Genomic DNA, 18,395 nt, shown 5'->3' on the forward strand with positions numbered 1-18,395 from the left:
TGAGTTTGTTGGTTGTGTTTTTGGAATGGGAATGTGATAATACAGCGGAAATGCTACCCGTTTTCTTTTAGATTTTACAAAGTTTGATTAAATGCTGGTAGTTCTGTTTTTATCATGGTAATGTGATATTACAGAGGAAATGCTTCCATTTTTTGATTTGATGTTACACTTGCTTACAACAAATTCCTTTCTTATGCAGGATTAAATGGTTGGACAACAATTGATCAACCTGGGTCCAATTGATGGGGAATTACTTACTCAAAAAAATAGGCAGCTTGTCTGGGGTGTCACGATACACAGTCTTCTCCCAATTTCTAGTTTACTTATCTAAGTTCTTTATGCGGTTTTTAAATGCATACATTCACATTTACTTGCAGGGTAATGACGATCATTTACGGCTCCACTTGAATTTTAAGACATACTGTGATTGTATTGAGGTTAATCCACTACCACAACCTATCCAGGATGCCATTAGAGAAGCTGGTTTTATGGGTGTTCTACTAGCCGGAAGTATCAGACATGATGATGGCCTCATATCGGATTTTCTTGATCGATGGTGCCCAGAGACTCATACTTTCCATCTCCGTTTCGGCGAGGCCACTGTGAGACTTGAGGATGTTTACTACATATTAGGGTTGCACAGCGTCGGACGTCCCGTGTTACCTATTCCAGGGGATGCATGTGCATTGTTATTACATGAGCTTCTTAGTGTTGCCCCCGATCCACAGCAAGAGACGAATGCCTTCAAGAAGGGTGAAATTAAGATTAGTTGGTTGGTTCATTAGTTTGGTGATTGTTCACGTCTACACTCAACTACTGGTCATGATCATGAGCGTGAGCTACTATACCACACACGTGTACACTTGCTTCTGCTCATTGGTCGTATTGTGCTGAATTATAGTGGTCAGGGAGGATGGCTACTTGCAGCAGGTCCCTACTGATTCTCCGCTTACCGACCATGATTCTTTTCATAGGGGTCAAAGAGGATGGCCTTTTCAGTTTACTAGGGTGCGTGAGCTGTGGGAGTCACGTCACAATGCCGTGCTTGGGCCACCATCTTACAGACGTACTCGCAGACCTATCTTCGCAGTTGAGTATCCTCAGTGGTATGATAGAGTCACTAGGCGTTTCATGATCAACCCCAGGATTTGGAGGGACCAGCAAGGATTCCAGGGGTTGCAGGGGACCTACCCGTGGTTGTAAGCTTTCTCTATTTAGATTACTACCTCTTCATTTGTCATAATATTAATTTACGTAAACACATTTACATGTTGTCAATACAGGTTGAGGGCTTGTTCGCTGCCCACCACCAAATTCGGGGTTCTGGCATGGCTGAGGATGAGCGTACACCAGCAAAGTACTCCATTGGATAGCGATGAGTGTAAGGGTTCCGCTTCGTCATTCCCTATCCATATATCCTCGCCCTGAGGAAAATCTTCCTTGGTCTGAATTTAGGCAAAAAGTGGTTAAAGCCGTGACCCGTATTTGGTGGGAAAATAACTGAATGTTGTTGCGTAGGAGTCGCTATTATATGTTTGAACTAACACAAGATTTAGTTTGTGCTTCTGGTAGAGAGCTTACGGAAGAAGAACAACACAGACTATTACAAAATGAGGATTACATTTCCGATGATTACATGTCTGACGAACAAATTTGACTTAAAAGATTTCCTTCTTTTTCATGGTTTATTATTACTTTCAACAGTTTCTTGAATGTCCTTCCCATTTCATAGTTCCTTTTTTAATTTATGTACCACTGCACTTCTATAATTCTTGATTATAAGGCCTCGTCAAAAAATTTAACAGTTTATACACTTTTCCAATCAACTAAAAACCATACATAAAAAATTAATTTTAAAATAAAAATTACATATTACTCATTCACTTTGTTGCATAATGCTTGTGGCTACTCATTCACTATGTTGCATACTACATGTGGCTACCTTCCAATGGCATGCCCTTCCAAATTTTGCTGCATTTGACAAGACTACTCATTTACATTATTTTTCGTGTTTCCTTCCACTTGAACCTTTTCAGTGTTACACTTGTCATTATCGTTTCTCAAAATTATTTAAAATACTTGCATGTGCCTTATAGTGTATGTTCACGGGGTACCTAACTCATTTACTGATAAGGGTCTATAAATTAAAACCCACACGGCCATAGGTCATATTGCATTTATTTTGCAATTCCATAAGTTACAAACCATTTATACTACATTTCAATGGATTCAGTACAGTACACATCACTAAGAAGCCTTCGGCCTGTAAGTCAAATTCAGTGGAGAATCAAAGTTCAAGTATCACGACAATGGGATGACTATAGCAATAACAACGTACTGTATCGAGGTTTGCAGATGATACTTGTTGATGAATATGTAAGATGCTTTAAAAACTTAATCTTTTGAATCACCAAATTCATTTATACGGTTCTCATAAATCTATTCATGGGTCCGTACAGCACAACCGTATGCATGCATGGATACCGTTTGGGGAGGTAGGTCATTTTCATGGTCGAATTGTCGAAGGTCAAACTTATGATATTTCAAATTTTCTTGTGACACCCTACGAGGGAAATTTAACTCATATTACTGAAGTTCCCGACACTTATGAAGATGTATTTGACTTTGTTGATCTTTCAATAATTGATGAGGTCCACTTCCAAAATGATCACTGTGTTGGTAATCATTGTACTCCATTTTCATTAAACCTTTTGGTATTACATTTCGTTACATATTAACATTTTTTTCTTTTCTGTGTTATAGATGTGGTTGGATTAATTGTTGACCGAGGTAATGTACAACAAGTTACAAATGCAAGAAATGTACAACAAAGGTCTTTTGAAATGGTTATTGGTGATGAAATGTAAGAAAAACAAGTTAAATCCATCCTTGTGCAAAGATTTTTCAAAATTTGTATTCCGTTTCCTCAAAATTTCTGGTATATTACAGTAATAAAGTTAAAGTTGTCTTTTTATAAACAAATGTTGTTCCAGTTAATAGGGAGTTGAACTTCACTGCTCTACAACGTCTACACCCATATACCATCACCATTTCTGGTTGTAAAATGAACTTGACACTGATACAGGAGAGACCTGGCTTACCGATACACCTTCAACCAAGTTTTATGTCAATCGTCAGAGTGTGGAAGATGGTGAGTTACGCTGTAGATTTAGGGTAAACAATACACCTATTGTGTGCACATGAAGTATTGGTGACCCATGATCATGGTGATGTTGAACCTCGATCGCGGCATGTTGACAAGAATTATTGTGCTCTGATTTGAGTGGCATTTTTTTCTTTTTGGATTTATGCATTCTAGCTCTATATTAGTTGTATCTTTCTTTATTGTAATGTTACTATTATTAATAGTTGCGTGCTCATTTTAGTTCAGTTTCGAATTACTGTTTTGTATTAGTAAACAGTTGAAACCACATGCAAGCATTTTCAATAATTTGAGATAAACAGTAAAAAAGTTAAAGTGGAGGGACACATGAAAAATAGTAATGACAAGTCAAATCATCATATAAATAAAATAAAGAGGAAAATAATGCAGGTGAGAGCAACAATGACAAGTCAGAATTAAGTTTTTAAATATGAACTGTAATTGTATAGTATGTTTAGCACTTGAACTATCATTCAAAGTAGCTTATGTCTTCTTTACCAAATCACTTATAAATAGAGAGTTACAACCTCATGAAGTCATACTCGTCAAAAGTAATTTTGTCTTCACTCCCAAATGTGGATCATTATTTTCGTGAAAAAATAGTTGTTGTAGTGCATTACTGAAAGGATATTGACGCCGACAGGCGGTTTATCGACGGTGTTTGCATTTACGAATGTTGGATCGAAGAGCCGCTTGAACCCCATGCAACAGTTCTCATTAAAATTTTTAGGGAAGAATTTACCACAGAGAATGTAGCCCACTCTGCAGAAATTCGTGAGTTACAGCGTGAAAATTAGGAGTCAATGAGGGAATTGCAGAGAATGAAGGCGTTCATCGAGTCCCATACCTGGAACATTAATGAAGACGATGATGACTCTGATGATACATATGAATGATCTGGTTCATATATTGTTGGTTCCTAATATTTATATTGTTGCATCGTACTTATTTCTATTCATGTATCGTGTTATTATTGTGTATCGAACTAGGAACAGTTTTTCAACTGTGTGTTATTATGTAACTGATGTTATGTGATGGAATTTGTGTTTCAAGTTAAGTATCCCTTATCAGTAAATGAGTTCATATCAAATATAATGCCTCATCAAAAAAAATATATTCCCCCATGATACAATATTCCATGTAACTAAAACCATACAAAAAAAATTAAAGTAAAAATTACATACTATAAATAGGTTTACATCACTAGTCAACAGAAAAAGAACTAAATCAGAATAATTTCCTGGGAATTAAATATGAGATTTGCAAAGCATGCCCTCGCGTAACAATTACATACTCGACTAGCTTGACACCCTTTTCAAAGACACAAAAGTCATATATATACTATTTTTTATTTAAAAAAAAATACGTACTAAAAATAGGTTTGCATGACTCCCCAACAAAAAAAAGTACACCAAAATAATTTTTTTACAGTTTAATATTAGAGCTAAAAATAGGCATCCGTAGAATTTTTCACACTTGAAAATCATTACACACACTTGCAAATCCGTGGGAAAAGGAAAAAATTAAAAAAAAATAATATACGCCAGAATGCCACTTCTTCTGGGCCTCTGGGGGTGAACCCAAGAATGGCGTTATGTGCCATTTCTGGAAAACTTTAAATAGGTTTGCCAAATAACTGAACTTTATGTTCAGCTGTATCAAAAAAGTCAGGGAGCCGGGGTGATAAGCATCTTCCAAAATATGTATTAGAGACTAATGTGCAACTGGTAGATGTTGGAAGACGAATTAAACTGCACATCATCGTTATAATACACCTGATTTAGCTTGTTCGAGCTAAAATTTCGGATTAAAATTTTAAAATGTGATAGGCACGACCATGAAAATTAAATAAGTGACATTGTAGTTACAAGTCGTATTTTGATTTGCAAAAATATTTATATATAAAAGTTTTTGTTTACAAGATTTTTTTCTTAATAACTTACTAGTTTAATCTATAAGAAAAGAACATATCATATAAAAGTAATAAATATGTGATTATTAAAAACTAAATAGCTTTTTTTCTTTATTAAAGGTAAAAGACCTTGCATTTGTACACCTAATTAAGTGTGAGTCATGCATTTTGTGTATTTGAAATATACAAAAATAGTAATTTTTTTACGAGTTCGGAAAGAATAAATTTGTGCACTCCCTGTTCTTTATTTTTATACACTTTGTGTGCCTTAATTTTTAAAATAAAATAATGTATTCTTGAACTTTGTTGAAAAAAATCACATAACCTTTTTTGATATATTTTCAGCATAAGAAATGTTTTATAATTAAAGGTATCAAAGCTCAGTTTAGGGAAGGACTTGGGTTTGAGTCCTCACACCCCCATTTATTTAATTTAATATATGTTGTTGGTATATTGATATTGGTATTGGTTATATTTCTTGTTGTCAATCATAGCGAAACGTATCGTACACTTGAGGGGGAGTGCAGAATGTCAATCCTTCAATTGAAAAATCTTAAGTATCTTTTCAAAATTGGTGATTGGGTTTAAACCATTATCTAGATCCGCTAATTATAAAATAATAATATTAAAAATTTTATTTGGCCAGAACTCTAATTTAATTTAATAAATTAAAATTTTTTCTTAAACCGCTAACTTACGAACACGGCTTGTCTTCTTTCTTTATTTTTCTTTATATATTGACATATTAGAATAAATAAAAATCTAGTTTTTGATAACAATTTATAATAAAGCTCCCTTAAAATAAAAACTAAAATTGATCTTAGCCATCCATTCCCCCCTTTTAACTTTAAATTCCAAACATTCATTTAATTTAATTAAAAAAATATAAAAGACAGAGATTTAAAACACTAAAATTCTTAACTGCTTTTGAATTTCTCTCACTTCTTCATCCGTCTCTCTCTCTAAATTTGTAATCGCTGGCTTTCTCTCTCTTCTTCATCCGTATCTCTCTCTCTCTCTAAATTGGTAATAGCTCATTAGTTTTATCATTTTAATCAATTAAACATTGTTCATATAGATTCATAAAAGAAAATCAGTTTATTGATTAGTGATTGTTGATCTCAAAACACAATTTTAGGCCCCGTTTAGTATTGCTATTATAGACAGTTACAACAACTTTTTGCTGAAAGCTGTCAGAATTGTGTTTGGTAAATTCTAAAAGCTGCTGTTTGGAAAAGCATTTTTGGTCTAAAAGCTACTGTTATCAAAAGCATGTCCCCCATACTTTTGGAAAAAGCTGTTTTCAGCTTTTTCAGAAAGTAACTATCAGTTTCACCATCAAACCTTCTCAAAAATATCACTTTTATATATTATATCTTAAAATATGCATAAATTAAAAAAAAATACCAAATAATCATCTAATTTTCCTGACAACACTTTTTCCACCAACACTCTTTTCTCACAGCATAGCAGTTTTCAACAACACTCCCAAACGGAGACTTAGTGATTGTTGATTTGTAAAGAGATAATCAGCTCCTCGATTAGTTGTTTGAAGATGATTATAGCTTATTTGGATAAAACTAGAGTTAATCAAAGTAAATTATCTTGTTTTATAGCTTTTGGTATGTTGAGAAGCTCGTTTTTTGATTTGTTTAATTTTTTGTTTCTTTTTGTGATTTTAAGTTCTAAGATGAATTGTTTTAGCTGAAATTTTTAGTTATATATGAGATTAAAGTTTATTGTGATTTGTTTAGCTGGTTTCAATAGTTTTTTGTGGGTTTAGTTTTTTATATGATTATATGCTCATTTATTAGTGATTGTTTGTATTAGATATCTATGTATTAGTTGATTATGTATTAGTGATTGTTTGTGTCAGATATACAGATAAATAGAGACTATAATAGCAGACATTAGCTCACAAACAAGCAGAGAATGATAGATTTCTAGATAGAGAAATAAACTAGAAATAGAATCAGTTAGAGAGAGAAATAGAATAACAGAATTATAGAGAGAGAAAGAAATTTGTCAGTTTATTGTAATCATATTCGTAATGTATCATTGATTATAAAATTGCATTATAATGTGTTGACGGATGAATTTGGTAGCAACAAAGTCTGAGATTTGTAGCTGGAAACAAGATCTGTGAAGGTGGTTCTTCGTCGAAAAACGTGAACAGTAATCGTCGGATTTTATGAATAGTGTTTGGTGTTTGTGGTTATTGGTGGCTGAGATTGCTTAGGGTTAGTGGTGGCTCCTTTGCGCTCTCACTTCTAACCCCTTATAATTTGCCTACGTATCCCTATTTATAGGAAATCAAGCCAACGTACTTCTTAGGGAACAAGAAACCTAATGGGCTTAGATCTCTTATCCCGAGGCCCAGTAGGTTCCTACTAGAAACCTTCTTCTACTAGCTATTGGAATGTCCGCCGATGAGGCCCAAACACAAAGGCCCAAGGCTCGTCCGCGGCTTCGAGACTTCACTGATAAGGCATCTCCCTAGCCAAGGATAAGCCTCCGCTACCAGCTATTTCTCTAATTCGCGGATGCAGATATAGCTGTGGTTCACCCCAAATGTTGGACGCATCCTTATCCCCCGGATAAGGAGCCCCTACCAGATTACAGGAAAAGTGATCCCAAGCTTTTGGGTACAAAGTGCAGGATACTCCAAAACCTCCCAATGAGGACACCCGTTGACTACAGAGATAGAGCTCCCAAAACACAAACCAGAATTTACCCCACATCCCCAATGAGGACACTCATTAACTATGGGAGGAGGCCTTCCATCCAGGCATACACCTGGAGGTCTCTGACCACGAACACCACCTCCTTGGTGGTTGCATTACAGGAAGGAGTTCTTCAATAGATTACCTGCACCAAATACATTAGTAATAACAATCTCCTTCTTCCTTGAATCATCCGTCCAAGTAACCATGCTGAAGTCCCATCCAAGCCTCCTTCCTTTTTTAGGCGCGCCCTGAGCACTTTCCACAGGTAAGGGATCAACTCAGAGATATCATCCAAAGTCTTTTCTTTCAGCAACAAGGCGCGCCTCCCTCATCTCATGAGGGCACGCCTTTAGTATTTACAGGATGCATTCAACCAACAACCCTTCATAAACACATGGCGCGCCTTCCCTTATTCAAAGGGGGCGCCTATTCCCTTTATAGAAATGAAACTCGCATTATCTTTTCCTTAATTTTAGGCATATATATCTCAATTTTGACCACTCTATATGATTTTGACCCGAATAATGTTTATATCATTTTTTGGGCATAACAACTATCCCCCAAATTCCATATGCTATTGAAAATAGGATTGGGATTTTTACTCATTTTTATTAAAATTTATATAAACTTATGTATTATCAATATTATCTTATAAGGCGCGCCTGGAACACATCACTTTATTTTTATTCAAAATTCGAATTAATGTGATGATCAAAGAGGGCGCACCTTAAAGAGGGCGCGTCCTTTGAATTCCAAATGGTTCAAAAATGATTCCCCTTCTTTCTCGGGAATCGTGATCGACGTGATTGGAAAAGAAAGGTTTTACTAGTCTCTTACGTCTCAATCTAATTCATCAGGAATTCATTTGGAAAACCTTGTGTTGGAAAAGAAAGGTTTTACTAAGTTCATTTTATCATTACCAAGAATATGAAATCATTCAGACTCTTTCAAGTCAAAAATCATTCTTAAGTTCAATTCAAGAATTCAAAGAAAGTGATCGTATCGAAGGTAAGCAAAGATAAATACCAAGGACCTTGATCAAAAGATAAACGGGGTATACAAGATAAGGAATCAAAACAGTTCTAAGGATCATTACAAAATAAGGTCTACAAAATAAAGATTAACCAATAATACGCACGGGAATTGATAAAGGTTCTTATAAGGATCATGAGTATTCAGGGTATCCAAAGGAATTAGTAGGTAATTAGAATATGAATCAACAGGTTTACTACAAGGGTTTGGACAATAAGCATATCAAGTCGTTACGAGAACAATAACAGGGTGTTTCAAAGAACCAATAACAGGTAGGGTACAAGAATTCAATATCAAGGTTCAAGAATTAATAACAGGTTTACAAGTGCTATAAAAGTTCAATACTCTATCATGGCATGAACAATATCCCCTTCCTAGCCCGAATGCCTTCACGCTCCGAATCTACAATCCAACAATCAAACCCTAATTGGATTCTCACTCGACGTTCCCAGAACGTTTAATAATTTCTCATTATCGCAATACCCTAAGAGCATATATACTCGATCATATTCACAAAGCATGATTATACCATATACTCGTATACCTTAACCAAATAGGCATCGAATCACAGCTTGCGAAACAATTATAACACATAGCATATAGTCCTTGTATCCAAATTCTATACTTGGGTTATAACCACAGTTATATAATCTTATATCAAGACGACTCAATCCTTCCTTTTACTTCACATAATGCGAACCAAAACCATTCAAGTAGACCAAATAATTCTTTATAACTTTACATGCATCCCTCTAGTGAAACCCTAGGATCAATTCACTTACTTTTACAACCTTAACTCATTTGGCTCTAGCATAAAACATAATAGATCGAATAAATCAACATGCGAACACCTCTATCTATCTAATCAATCAATTAACTTGAATTAATTCATTTTATAAACCATGAACCATTCGGCCTTTTAAAAAAAACACAATTTAAGAATCATATAATAACATGCAAATACAAGAACCATTCACACACTTTAGTTCAAGCCAAAACTCATTCCTTTAAATCATTTTCAAAGAAAAATGAAATCAAAAGTAATCCTCAAGCCAAAATCTTTTGTAAAATTAAATGAAAATCAAAACCCCTTTTTAAATTACAAAAATTCAAACCCAAACACCCTTAGAGAACAACCAAATTCATATGCAACCACTTAATGATATATTCATGCTATCACACATCAAAAACCATTTTTCCTACATAATTTTTTTAAATAAAATTTGAACTTTAGAAATTGATTATAACCAAATGAACTCGAAGTAATGACATAAAATTCATATTATAACAAGATCATACTAAAACACTTAGCGAATCACATTTTTACGATCCACCGGCTCTCATTTGATCACGACCGGTGGTGGTCGAACCTAAGAGTGCCCATAACGGGTTTCCTCTTTGAGTTTTAAACCATAAAATTACTTTAGACTCTCTTATAATCATATATCAGGAAATTACATTTTCTTGAACACAACCAAAGAGATGGAATTATGAAACTTACTCAAACACTTACATGTAAATGGTGTATGAGTAGAAGATCAAAAATGAGGGCTATAGATGACAAGATCTTTGAATTTGGACTAGTTTTTGTTGTTACATGTAAGAGAGAGAAAGGAAGAGTGTGAGAGAAAGAGAGAGCCGAGAGGGAGAGCTCGGGAGAGAAGAGAGAAAAGAGAGATGAGAGAAAAGAGAGAAAGCGAAAGGGAAGAGATAGAATGAAAATGGAAATGACCAAACTTCTCACCTTTTATACTTAAAAGTTAGTGCAAAAGAGAAATTACCCTTGTACCCTTCTCTCATTATTAGCACAAAATGCATGCAAGGATAGTATGGTCATTTGGTTATGTTAAATGGAGATAGTGGGGTAGGAAATGACACATCTAACCTTCTCTCATGTTGTGAGTGAAAATGCATGCAAGGGCAAGTTGGTAATTTAAAAAAAAAGAATCTAAATTCTTAATTTCCTTTTATCCTTAATCAAAAACGAATTTGATTAAAATATTTTTGAATCAAAAAGATAAACATGCCACGAATATCACTTTTATAAAATAGATCTTGAAATTTGCTTTTCAGCCATATTTTCAAAATAATGTTTGAGCGAACGGTTGATTTATTACGGATTTTACAAGATTGCGCTCAAAATAGGATTATAGCTTAATAAAATCATTTTAAAATACACCGATCACCAAATAAATCCATTTATCATTTTTGTAAAGTTTCTGGGAATATTTTGAAGATAATAAAACAAACTTCATGACTAAACCATACTCAAATAATTTTATAAAAATGAATAAAGGTTCAATATACCTTAATTAAATCAAATCAATTCCATAATATCATTCAAAACCGTCCAGATCACGTAGTCATGCATACAGACAGGCAAAATCATATATTCACACATCACAAAATTTCCCTTTTATTATTATTTCCCTTTTTCGCGTAACGGGTCGTGTCTTGTCTAACAGCCCGATGCTGAGCCTTTTCTGCCACGCTTCCACAATCAATCCTTTATACCAATTGACATGTTACTTGGAATATATAATATTCTATTAAACTTTTTTACTAAACACAATAACACATAATTCACATAATCACACTTTATAATTACAACACATAATATTCTTTATTTACTTAATCACGTCACGAATTTCTCAATCGCTACAATATATATATATATATATATATATATATATATATGTATGCGTACATATTCTGAATCTGTAATTTAGATCCGCAATCGTTGAATTTTGAATTTCTAATTCATGTTTTAGAATATCAACCGTTATTCTAAAATAACGCCCAGGAAACACGAATTTCAATTTTCAAATCCCCCTTTTGTCTCCTTAGATTCAGGAAATGCCCGAAATATATCTTTTTGGGAGTATATGTTTTTTTATAATAGAAGCACCGTCTCTATCACACTGTCTTAGCTTAGGGAACGCCTTTAAAAATATCCATGATAGATGTTTATAGTCTTAGATCAAACATATATAATTGGGCGCGCCATTTTCTCAGTGTGCGCCTTCTACTTATTTCCATTTTCTCTCATATTTTCTTCTTTTGGACGCGCCCTCAACAACTTTTTCCTTTTGTTTGACAGCTGGAAGACGAGGGCGCGTCTTCTCCCTTTCATCCCTTCAAGGAATTTCTCTCAAAACTTGGGATATATTCTCCTCCCCATACTTACTTCAAACCTCAACCTCCAAATGCTCACCATACTCCTGAATTCTTATATCGAGTGGCGCGCCTTGTTCAAGAGTCTAAGGAAGGCAAACTAATGGAAGATTCTTCAAATATCTCTAAGAAAGGGAAAGAAGAAATTAATCTCAAAGGAAAGGTTACCACTTCTAGTAGATGATGATCTTAATGATTGGCTAGAAGAACTGAATGCAGATAGATACAGAGGCGTAGAGATAGGAGTTAACATGGGAGTTAGACCATCCAAGGTCTCTTATAGAGCAATTTCTCCAAGCTTATCCCTATAACAACCTCAGGGGGTGCCTACTTCCCCTAACTCCGAGGGCGCGTCCGGAGAGAATTTCCCACCTCCCCGCGATGAGACAAACTTTTTTGATGAAGACACTCTCCGATTCTCCAATTCTCCTGCACCTTCTCCTATCCCCTTTGAGCATTGGGAAATTTCTGATAGTGAAGTATACTTCGACTGGAGTAAGTATGAAGTATGTTCTGAGGCCGTGAAAAAATGATTCGAAAAGAGCAGGGGAAATTATTCTGCATGGGACTTTCATCTAACTACTCAGATGAACAACTCGAGTAGTTAATGAATTTCTATGACATGGAGGGTATATGGGTGCACCCTCTCAGTATGATGCATCCCCATGTCTTCAACTATGGCAAGAACTTTAGAATCTCCAGATTGGTCAAAAGCCCAAAGCTGGTATCTTTAGTCGTGGGCGCGCCTCTCCATCCCTACTTGAGGGATGTGATTGAGTTATACTATTTGGCACCCCTTTAATTATCTCCCAACAACTATAAGCTTATTTTGGAACTATATGTTATGTATATAGACCTAGGATTTCCTTCACGCATCATGGAAGAAGTCAGCCATTTCTTTAGTCTTTGGAAAATCTGACCATGGCTACTATTACTTAGTAGTGGATAAATAGCACAATAAAAAAGGCTTTTCATCTAGGAAGGTTAGCCATGAGAAAGGGTGGAAGGAGAACTTTTTCTATTTGTATGACGCCCTAGAATCAGAATACAGTTCAATAGAGAACCAAGTAAGGGTGCGCCCTACGTATTTCCTTCTATTTTAAATTTTTCCTTATTCTCATGTTATTCCTTTCTCATGCAACAGAAAAGCCTTCTATGCGAGAGCTTGAGGGCGTGCCCAAAGCTCGGGCGTAAGCTATACTCAAGATTGCTGTAGAGAGATGGAACTTGAAGACGCTTGTTACAGAGTCCAACTTAATGCGAGTCGGCATACTGTCTGATCTCGTTAGGACTAAATGTAAGTATGTGGAGTTCAAAAAAGGCAACCCCATTGCTCGTGTTATAGAAGTTGACAGTGATGAAAAGGAGGATGAGGATAGTACTACTCAGAATGACCCTCCTTTAGGTTCGAATAATGATAATACATGTTGAGACATGCCTTCCGTTTAGGACGCGTCCTCTTTGTATTTAATTTGTTGTGGTATTAGTCTTTTACTTATCCAATTACTCCTTGTTGCACTTTATTCATCTATCTACTTTTTTTGCATATCATAAAGTAAAAGTGCATCATAGAAGCGTATTATTACTCCCTTAACATTCACTTTATCTTGAATGGGCGTGCCCTATACTCTAGGCACGCCTTTTTACTGTGTTTACTAATACTTTCCATATGTTTTATGCAGAAATGGCTCCTCCTAGAATTTCCAAGTCATTTGGGGCGTATCCCACCGATAAATCTAACTCCAAACTGCCAAGGAAAGATAATTTAAAAGCTCAACAATATATTCCTGCTCCTCCCTCTGTTCTCCACCCTACCCCTGTCCCAAAAAGGATAGTGGTAGATTTAACTGAGAAATAGGGTGCTTTTAAGAGGCCCCGAACAGAGGGCGCGCCTTCTGGCTTTTCCACATCAGCAATCAACCATCTTGGCCCTCTAGGTTCTACTTATGTTACTGATCAAGAGGTCAATCAGTGGCAATCAATGAGCTTATAAGAATCTACCAAGGCCTTGGTCAAAGCCTTCTGTCAGCTCATGTTTCATTTCCTTCAAGCCATGGATAAAAATTTAAGAGGATAAGGCGCGTCTGGAATGCTTACAGGGAGATAATAATATTCTCCAAATTAATCTCAAAGACAAAGACCTCCTTCACTCCAAGGACATCAAAGAAAAAGACTCTGAGATCTCATATCTCAAAGGAAAAGTGGACAACTTGACTTCTCAGGTTGATATAGCTAACAAGAAGGCTACATCCCTTCATACTGAGCTAGAAGAAGCAAAGCTCAGGATTGAGTACCTTGAAGGGCAATAAAGAGATGGCTGGCCAGATGAGAAGAGAGAGATTTCTGACGAGGCTTTTTCTCGTGGTTTTCACTGTTACAGGGTTCGATTCATGGCGAATGACCCAGATTACTCCTTTAAAAAGTTTGGCAAGGAGACGGTTGCTGAGATGGTGGAGTTTAAGAGGGAATATGCTGATGAAATCAGAAAAAGTAGGGTGGAACTTGGCCTAGAAGAAGAAAAAGGCGCGCCTACTGATAAACCTACTAAGGACGCTCCCGTGGTTGATCCCTCGATTCCTCTATAATCAATCCCTCCAACCGATGACTCTCAGGGCGCGCCCTGAACTTTTTTTAAATATGTTTGAACTTATCTTATTACTTTGAGTTGTAGCCCTCTTTTGATGCTATGCAAAGTTGTAAGACTATACTTTCTGCTACTTTCCCTTTGGTTTTAACTGATAACTACTTTTGCTATTTGTTTCTTCATATATTTTCTAAGTTAAATATCTTATACTTCCATTTTTAGGGCGAGCCAAAGACATAAGGTGCGCCTTCTATTCCTATATAACTATTTCCCAGGTTACCATTATATGGGGCGCTTTATAAGTATAGGTTAAGACGTGCCTTGATGGTATGAAGCTTTCTAAAACCTCATAAAATCAACTAAGGTACTTCTGCCAAGGCCTCCCCATTCCGAGGGCGCGCCTAAAAGTGAATGCTATCTTGAAAATTATGTGAACTTTTTGAAGATCAAAATATATATTATTTTTTAAGCCCTATTATAGAAGGCTCATCCATTTAGACTTGGCATATTCTTAAATTTTACTTTGTTCAAACCCAGCTGCTTTATTTTCCGCTCTTATTTTGCAGTTGCAACTGTTTTAGTTTTCAAGTTGTGTATGTTTGAAGCTTCTTCCTTCATTGGGGAGGGTCTTAATGTTGCATGTCGTAGTTAGCCAAAATTTTCCTAAGTACTCTTTATCGATTACTTGTGCATAGAATTTTAATAGAAATTTTCTAAGGTAAAGTTATCCAGGCGCCTCTACCATCCGGGCGCGCCCTGTAGGTGCTGACTTTTGTTTTACTTTTCTGTAAATGCTTTACTTGCTTTATCTTTATGAACTTCCCAACTGAATTTTATCAAAACACTTCCAGACATAGGACGCGTCCTCATCATTCATTAAAACACCTTTATTGTCAAGGTACACCTATAAATAAATATCAAACTTTGCACTGATTGAAATATTTTTATCTTGAAGGCATGCCTGCTCATCCATGGCATATCTCAAAATATTTATTTGCATTTTCTTTTATAAATTTGGAACGTGACTTATGATCTGTTGAGTTTATATTTTACAGACTAGACACTATCTGGACGTCCCCTGCTATGGGGCGCGTCCTCTTATCTTTTGATTAAAACTTTGAAAAGTAGAATTTATTGAGGTGCCTCGACCCTTAGGGCGCGCCTGATGCATAATCTTACTACAATATTCTGAGAAACATATAATTAAATATCTTTCTCTATTATTAATAATGCACTCTAGTGTGAAAATTACACCAGTCCTATGGCTACTATGCTCCGTGCGGAAATTATTTGAAAATTTTATCCTTCAGCTAGTTCCAAGGTTCGTAGTCATATATACTACCCCCTAGGCTAGGCAGAATTTATTTGCTACTAGTCTATTACATAAATCAACCATAGATTTGAGGGGGCCGAGGCTGCACCCTACCGATAATACTTTCGCAAGTTCTCTGCATTCCAAGCTCGAGGAATAAGTTTTCCATCTAAATCTTCCAAGCTATAAGTTCCTTATCAAAATATGGCTTTGACTATGTACAGTCCTTCCCAATTAGCTCCAAGCACTTCATGCTGAGCTATTTTGGTATTTGGCATAACTTTTCGTAAAACGAGATCTCCTACCTTAAAAGGCACAAACTTCACCTTCTTGTTGAAATACCTCACAATCCTTTGCTGATACGCAACAAGTTTCAACTGAGAATTCATTCTGGCTTCATCTAGCAAATCCAAGTGTAGCCTTTGATTAACCTCCGCATCTTCCACAATGAACAAATCCCTTTGTAACGATCCAGCTCCCACTTTCACGGGAATCATAGACTCATACCCATAGATTAGCATAAAAGGGGACTCGCCCATAGTTGACCTTGGAGTTATGTTATAGGACCAAAGGACCATTGGAAGTTGTTCTGGTTAATCTCCTTTCTTTTCCTCCATCTTGACCTTTAAAGTATGCCTAATGATTTTGTTTATGGCCTCAGTCTAGCCATTACTTCATGGGTGATAGACTTTAGTGAAATTTTTTTTGATGTTCAAGTCTTCGCAAAGCTTCCACAACTCTTATTGTCAAACTGCTTCCTATTGTCAGACTATAGAATTGAAGACGAAATCTTTGATTTTATTAGCCGTAATCGTGGCCAACGGCATAGCTTCTGCCCACTTTGTAAAATAATCAACAACCACTACAACATATTTCACACACCCCTTGGCCTTGGGAAGTTCTCCAATGAGGTCAATTCCCCATATAGAAAAAGGCCAAGGACTTTCCAATGAAGTTATGGATGTTGCTGGGACGTTAGAATAATTAGCAAACAGTTGGCAATGATCACATGCCCTAATAAACTTGAAAGCATCTTCTTTCATGGTTGGCCAGTAATATCCTTGTCTAAGGACTTTTAATGCCAACGAACCACCCCCGAGTAGTTTTCACAGATACCTTCATGTACCTTTCTAAAAAGTAATTTCCTTTTTCCAGATCTACACATTGTAAAAGCGTTTGATTAAATCTTCTCTTATATAGCATCCCATCATACTCAATGTACTTCGCAGCCTAATAACGAGGGCATCGAGCTTGTAGCTTGTCTTCCAACAAAGTTCCTGTGCGGATATAGTTGTGAATAGGGGTCATCCAAGTCTCCAGCGGGACCTCCTGCATATGAAACACACTCATTTCAGGAATACTTGGAATTTCCTGAATTCCCAATAGAATTTGTCCTAGCAACACATTATCCATATGTGAGCCCATTTTTTTCCAAGGTGTCCGCATTGCCATTTTCTTCTCTTGGAACGCCTTCCAGCTTGGCACTTCCAAATATTTGGAGCAAACGCTACACAGTTCTCATGTATAATTCAGTTCGAGGGCCCCGGGCCTAGAACCCTCCATTAACCTGATTTACCACCAACTCCGAGTCACTTCGAGCTATCAAATTTATAACCCCTACCTCCAAGGCTATCTTCAGACCATTGATCAGGGCTTCATATTCGACATCATTGTTGGTGACATAAAACTTGAAGTGAATGGAACTCATCAAGTGATGTCCCTCTGGGGTAATCAAAATAATCCCAGCTCCTGCTCCGCTATTATTCATAGCCCCGTCGACGTGTAAAATCCACCAAGGGTGTGGGAACTCTTCTCTCACTTGGTCAGGGACATTCCCCTATGAGGAAGGTTCTGTCAATACTATAGCCTTCTCATCCACTTCGGAATTAAATTCAAGTATGAAGTCAGCCAACGCTTGTCCCTTAATCGATGTGCGAGGGCAATACTCTAAATCAAACTGTCCCAAATCAACTGCCCATTTCAGCATTCTTCCCGACGACTCTGGCTTATGTAAGATGTGTCTCATTGGATAAGCGGTACAGACCTCTATCCGATGAGCTTGGAAGTATGGCCTCAGCTTTCGTGTTGCAAGTACAAGGGCATATACTAACTTTTCCATACCGGTGTATCTGGTTTCTACATTCAACAATCTCTTACTCACATAATACACTGACAATTGGCGGACCTCTTCCTCTCTTACTAACGCCGCAGTGATGGAATTTTCTGAGACTACGAAGTAGAGAATGAACGTTTCCCTATCTTCTTGCTTTTCCAACATAGGAGGATTCCCCAATTGCTCTTTAATTTTCTGAAAAGCTTCCTCACAGTCTGAGGTCCATACAAAATTCTTTCACATTCTTTTAATTGCTTTAAATAATTCCTTGCATCTAACTGAAGATTTTGAAACAAATCGATTCAATGTTGCAATTCATCCCATTAAACTCTGCACTTACTTAACGCTTCTGGGAGATTTCATATCCAGCAGGGCTTTG

At 36.3% G+C, this 18,395-nt stretch overlaps 1 protein-coding gene across 1 annotated transcript; it reads right to left on the reverse strand.

The window, feature by feature from the left end:
• Nucleotides 1-16,100: 16,100 nt before the first annotated feature.
• LOC141695836 (uncharacterized) lies at nt 16,101-16,442 on the reverse strand. Its single transcript, XM_074500047.1, has one exon. It carries the CDS (start codon nt 16,440-16,442, stop codon nt 16,101-16,103), a length of 342 nt encoding a protein of 113 aa, XP_074356148.1.
• Between the last annotated feature and the right edge of the window lie 1,953 nt (nt 16,443-18,395).

This window comes from Apium graveolens, chromosome 11 (genome assembly GCF_009905375.1).
Source record: "Apium graveolens cultivar Ventura chromosome 11, ASM990537v1, whole genome shotgun sequence".
NCBI classification, from domain to species: domain Eukaryota; kingdom Viridiplantae; phylum Streptophyta; class Magnoliopsida; order Apiales; family Apiaceae; genus Apium; species Apium graveolens.

Excerpts from the sequence above, each read along its gene's own strand:
- LOC141695836 (XM_074500047.1), bottom strand. The coding sequence starts at position 16,442 with ATGGGCGAGTCCCCTTTTATGCTAATCTATGGGTATGAGTCTATGATT.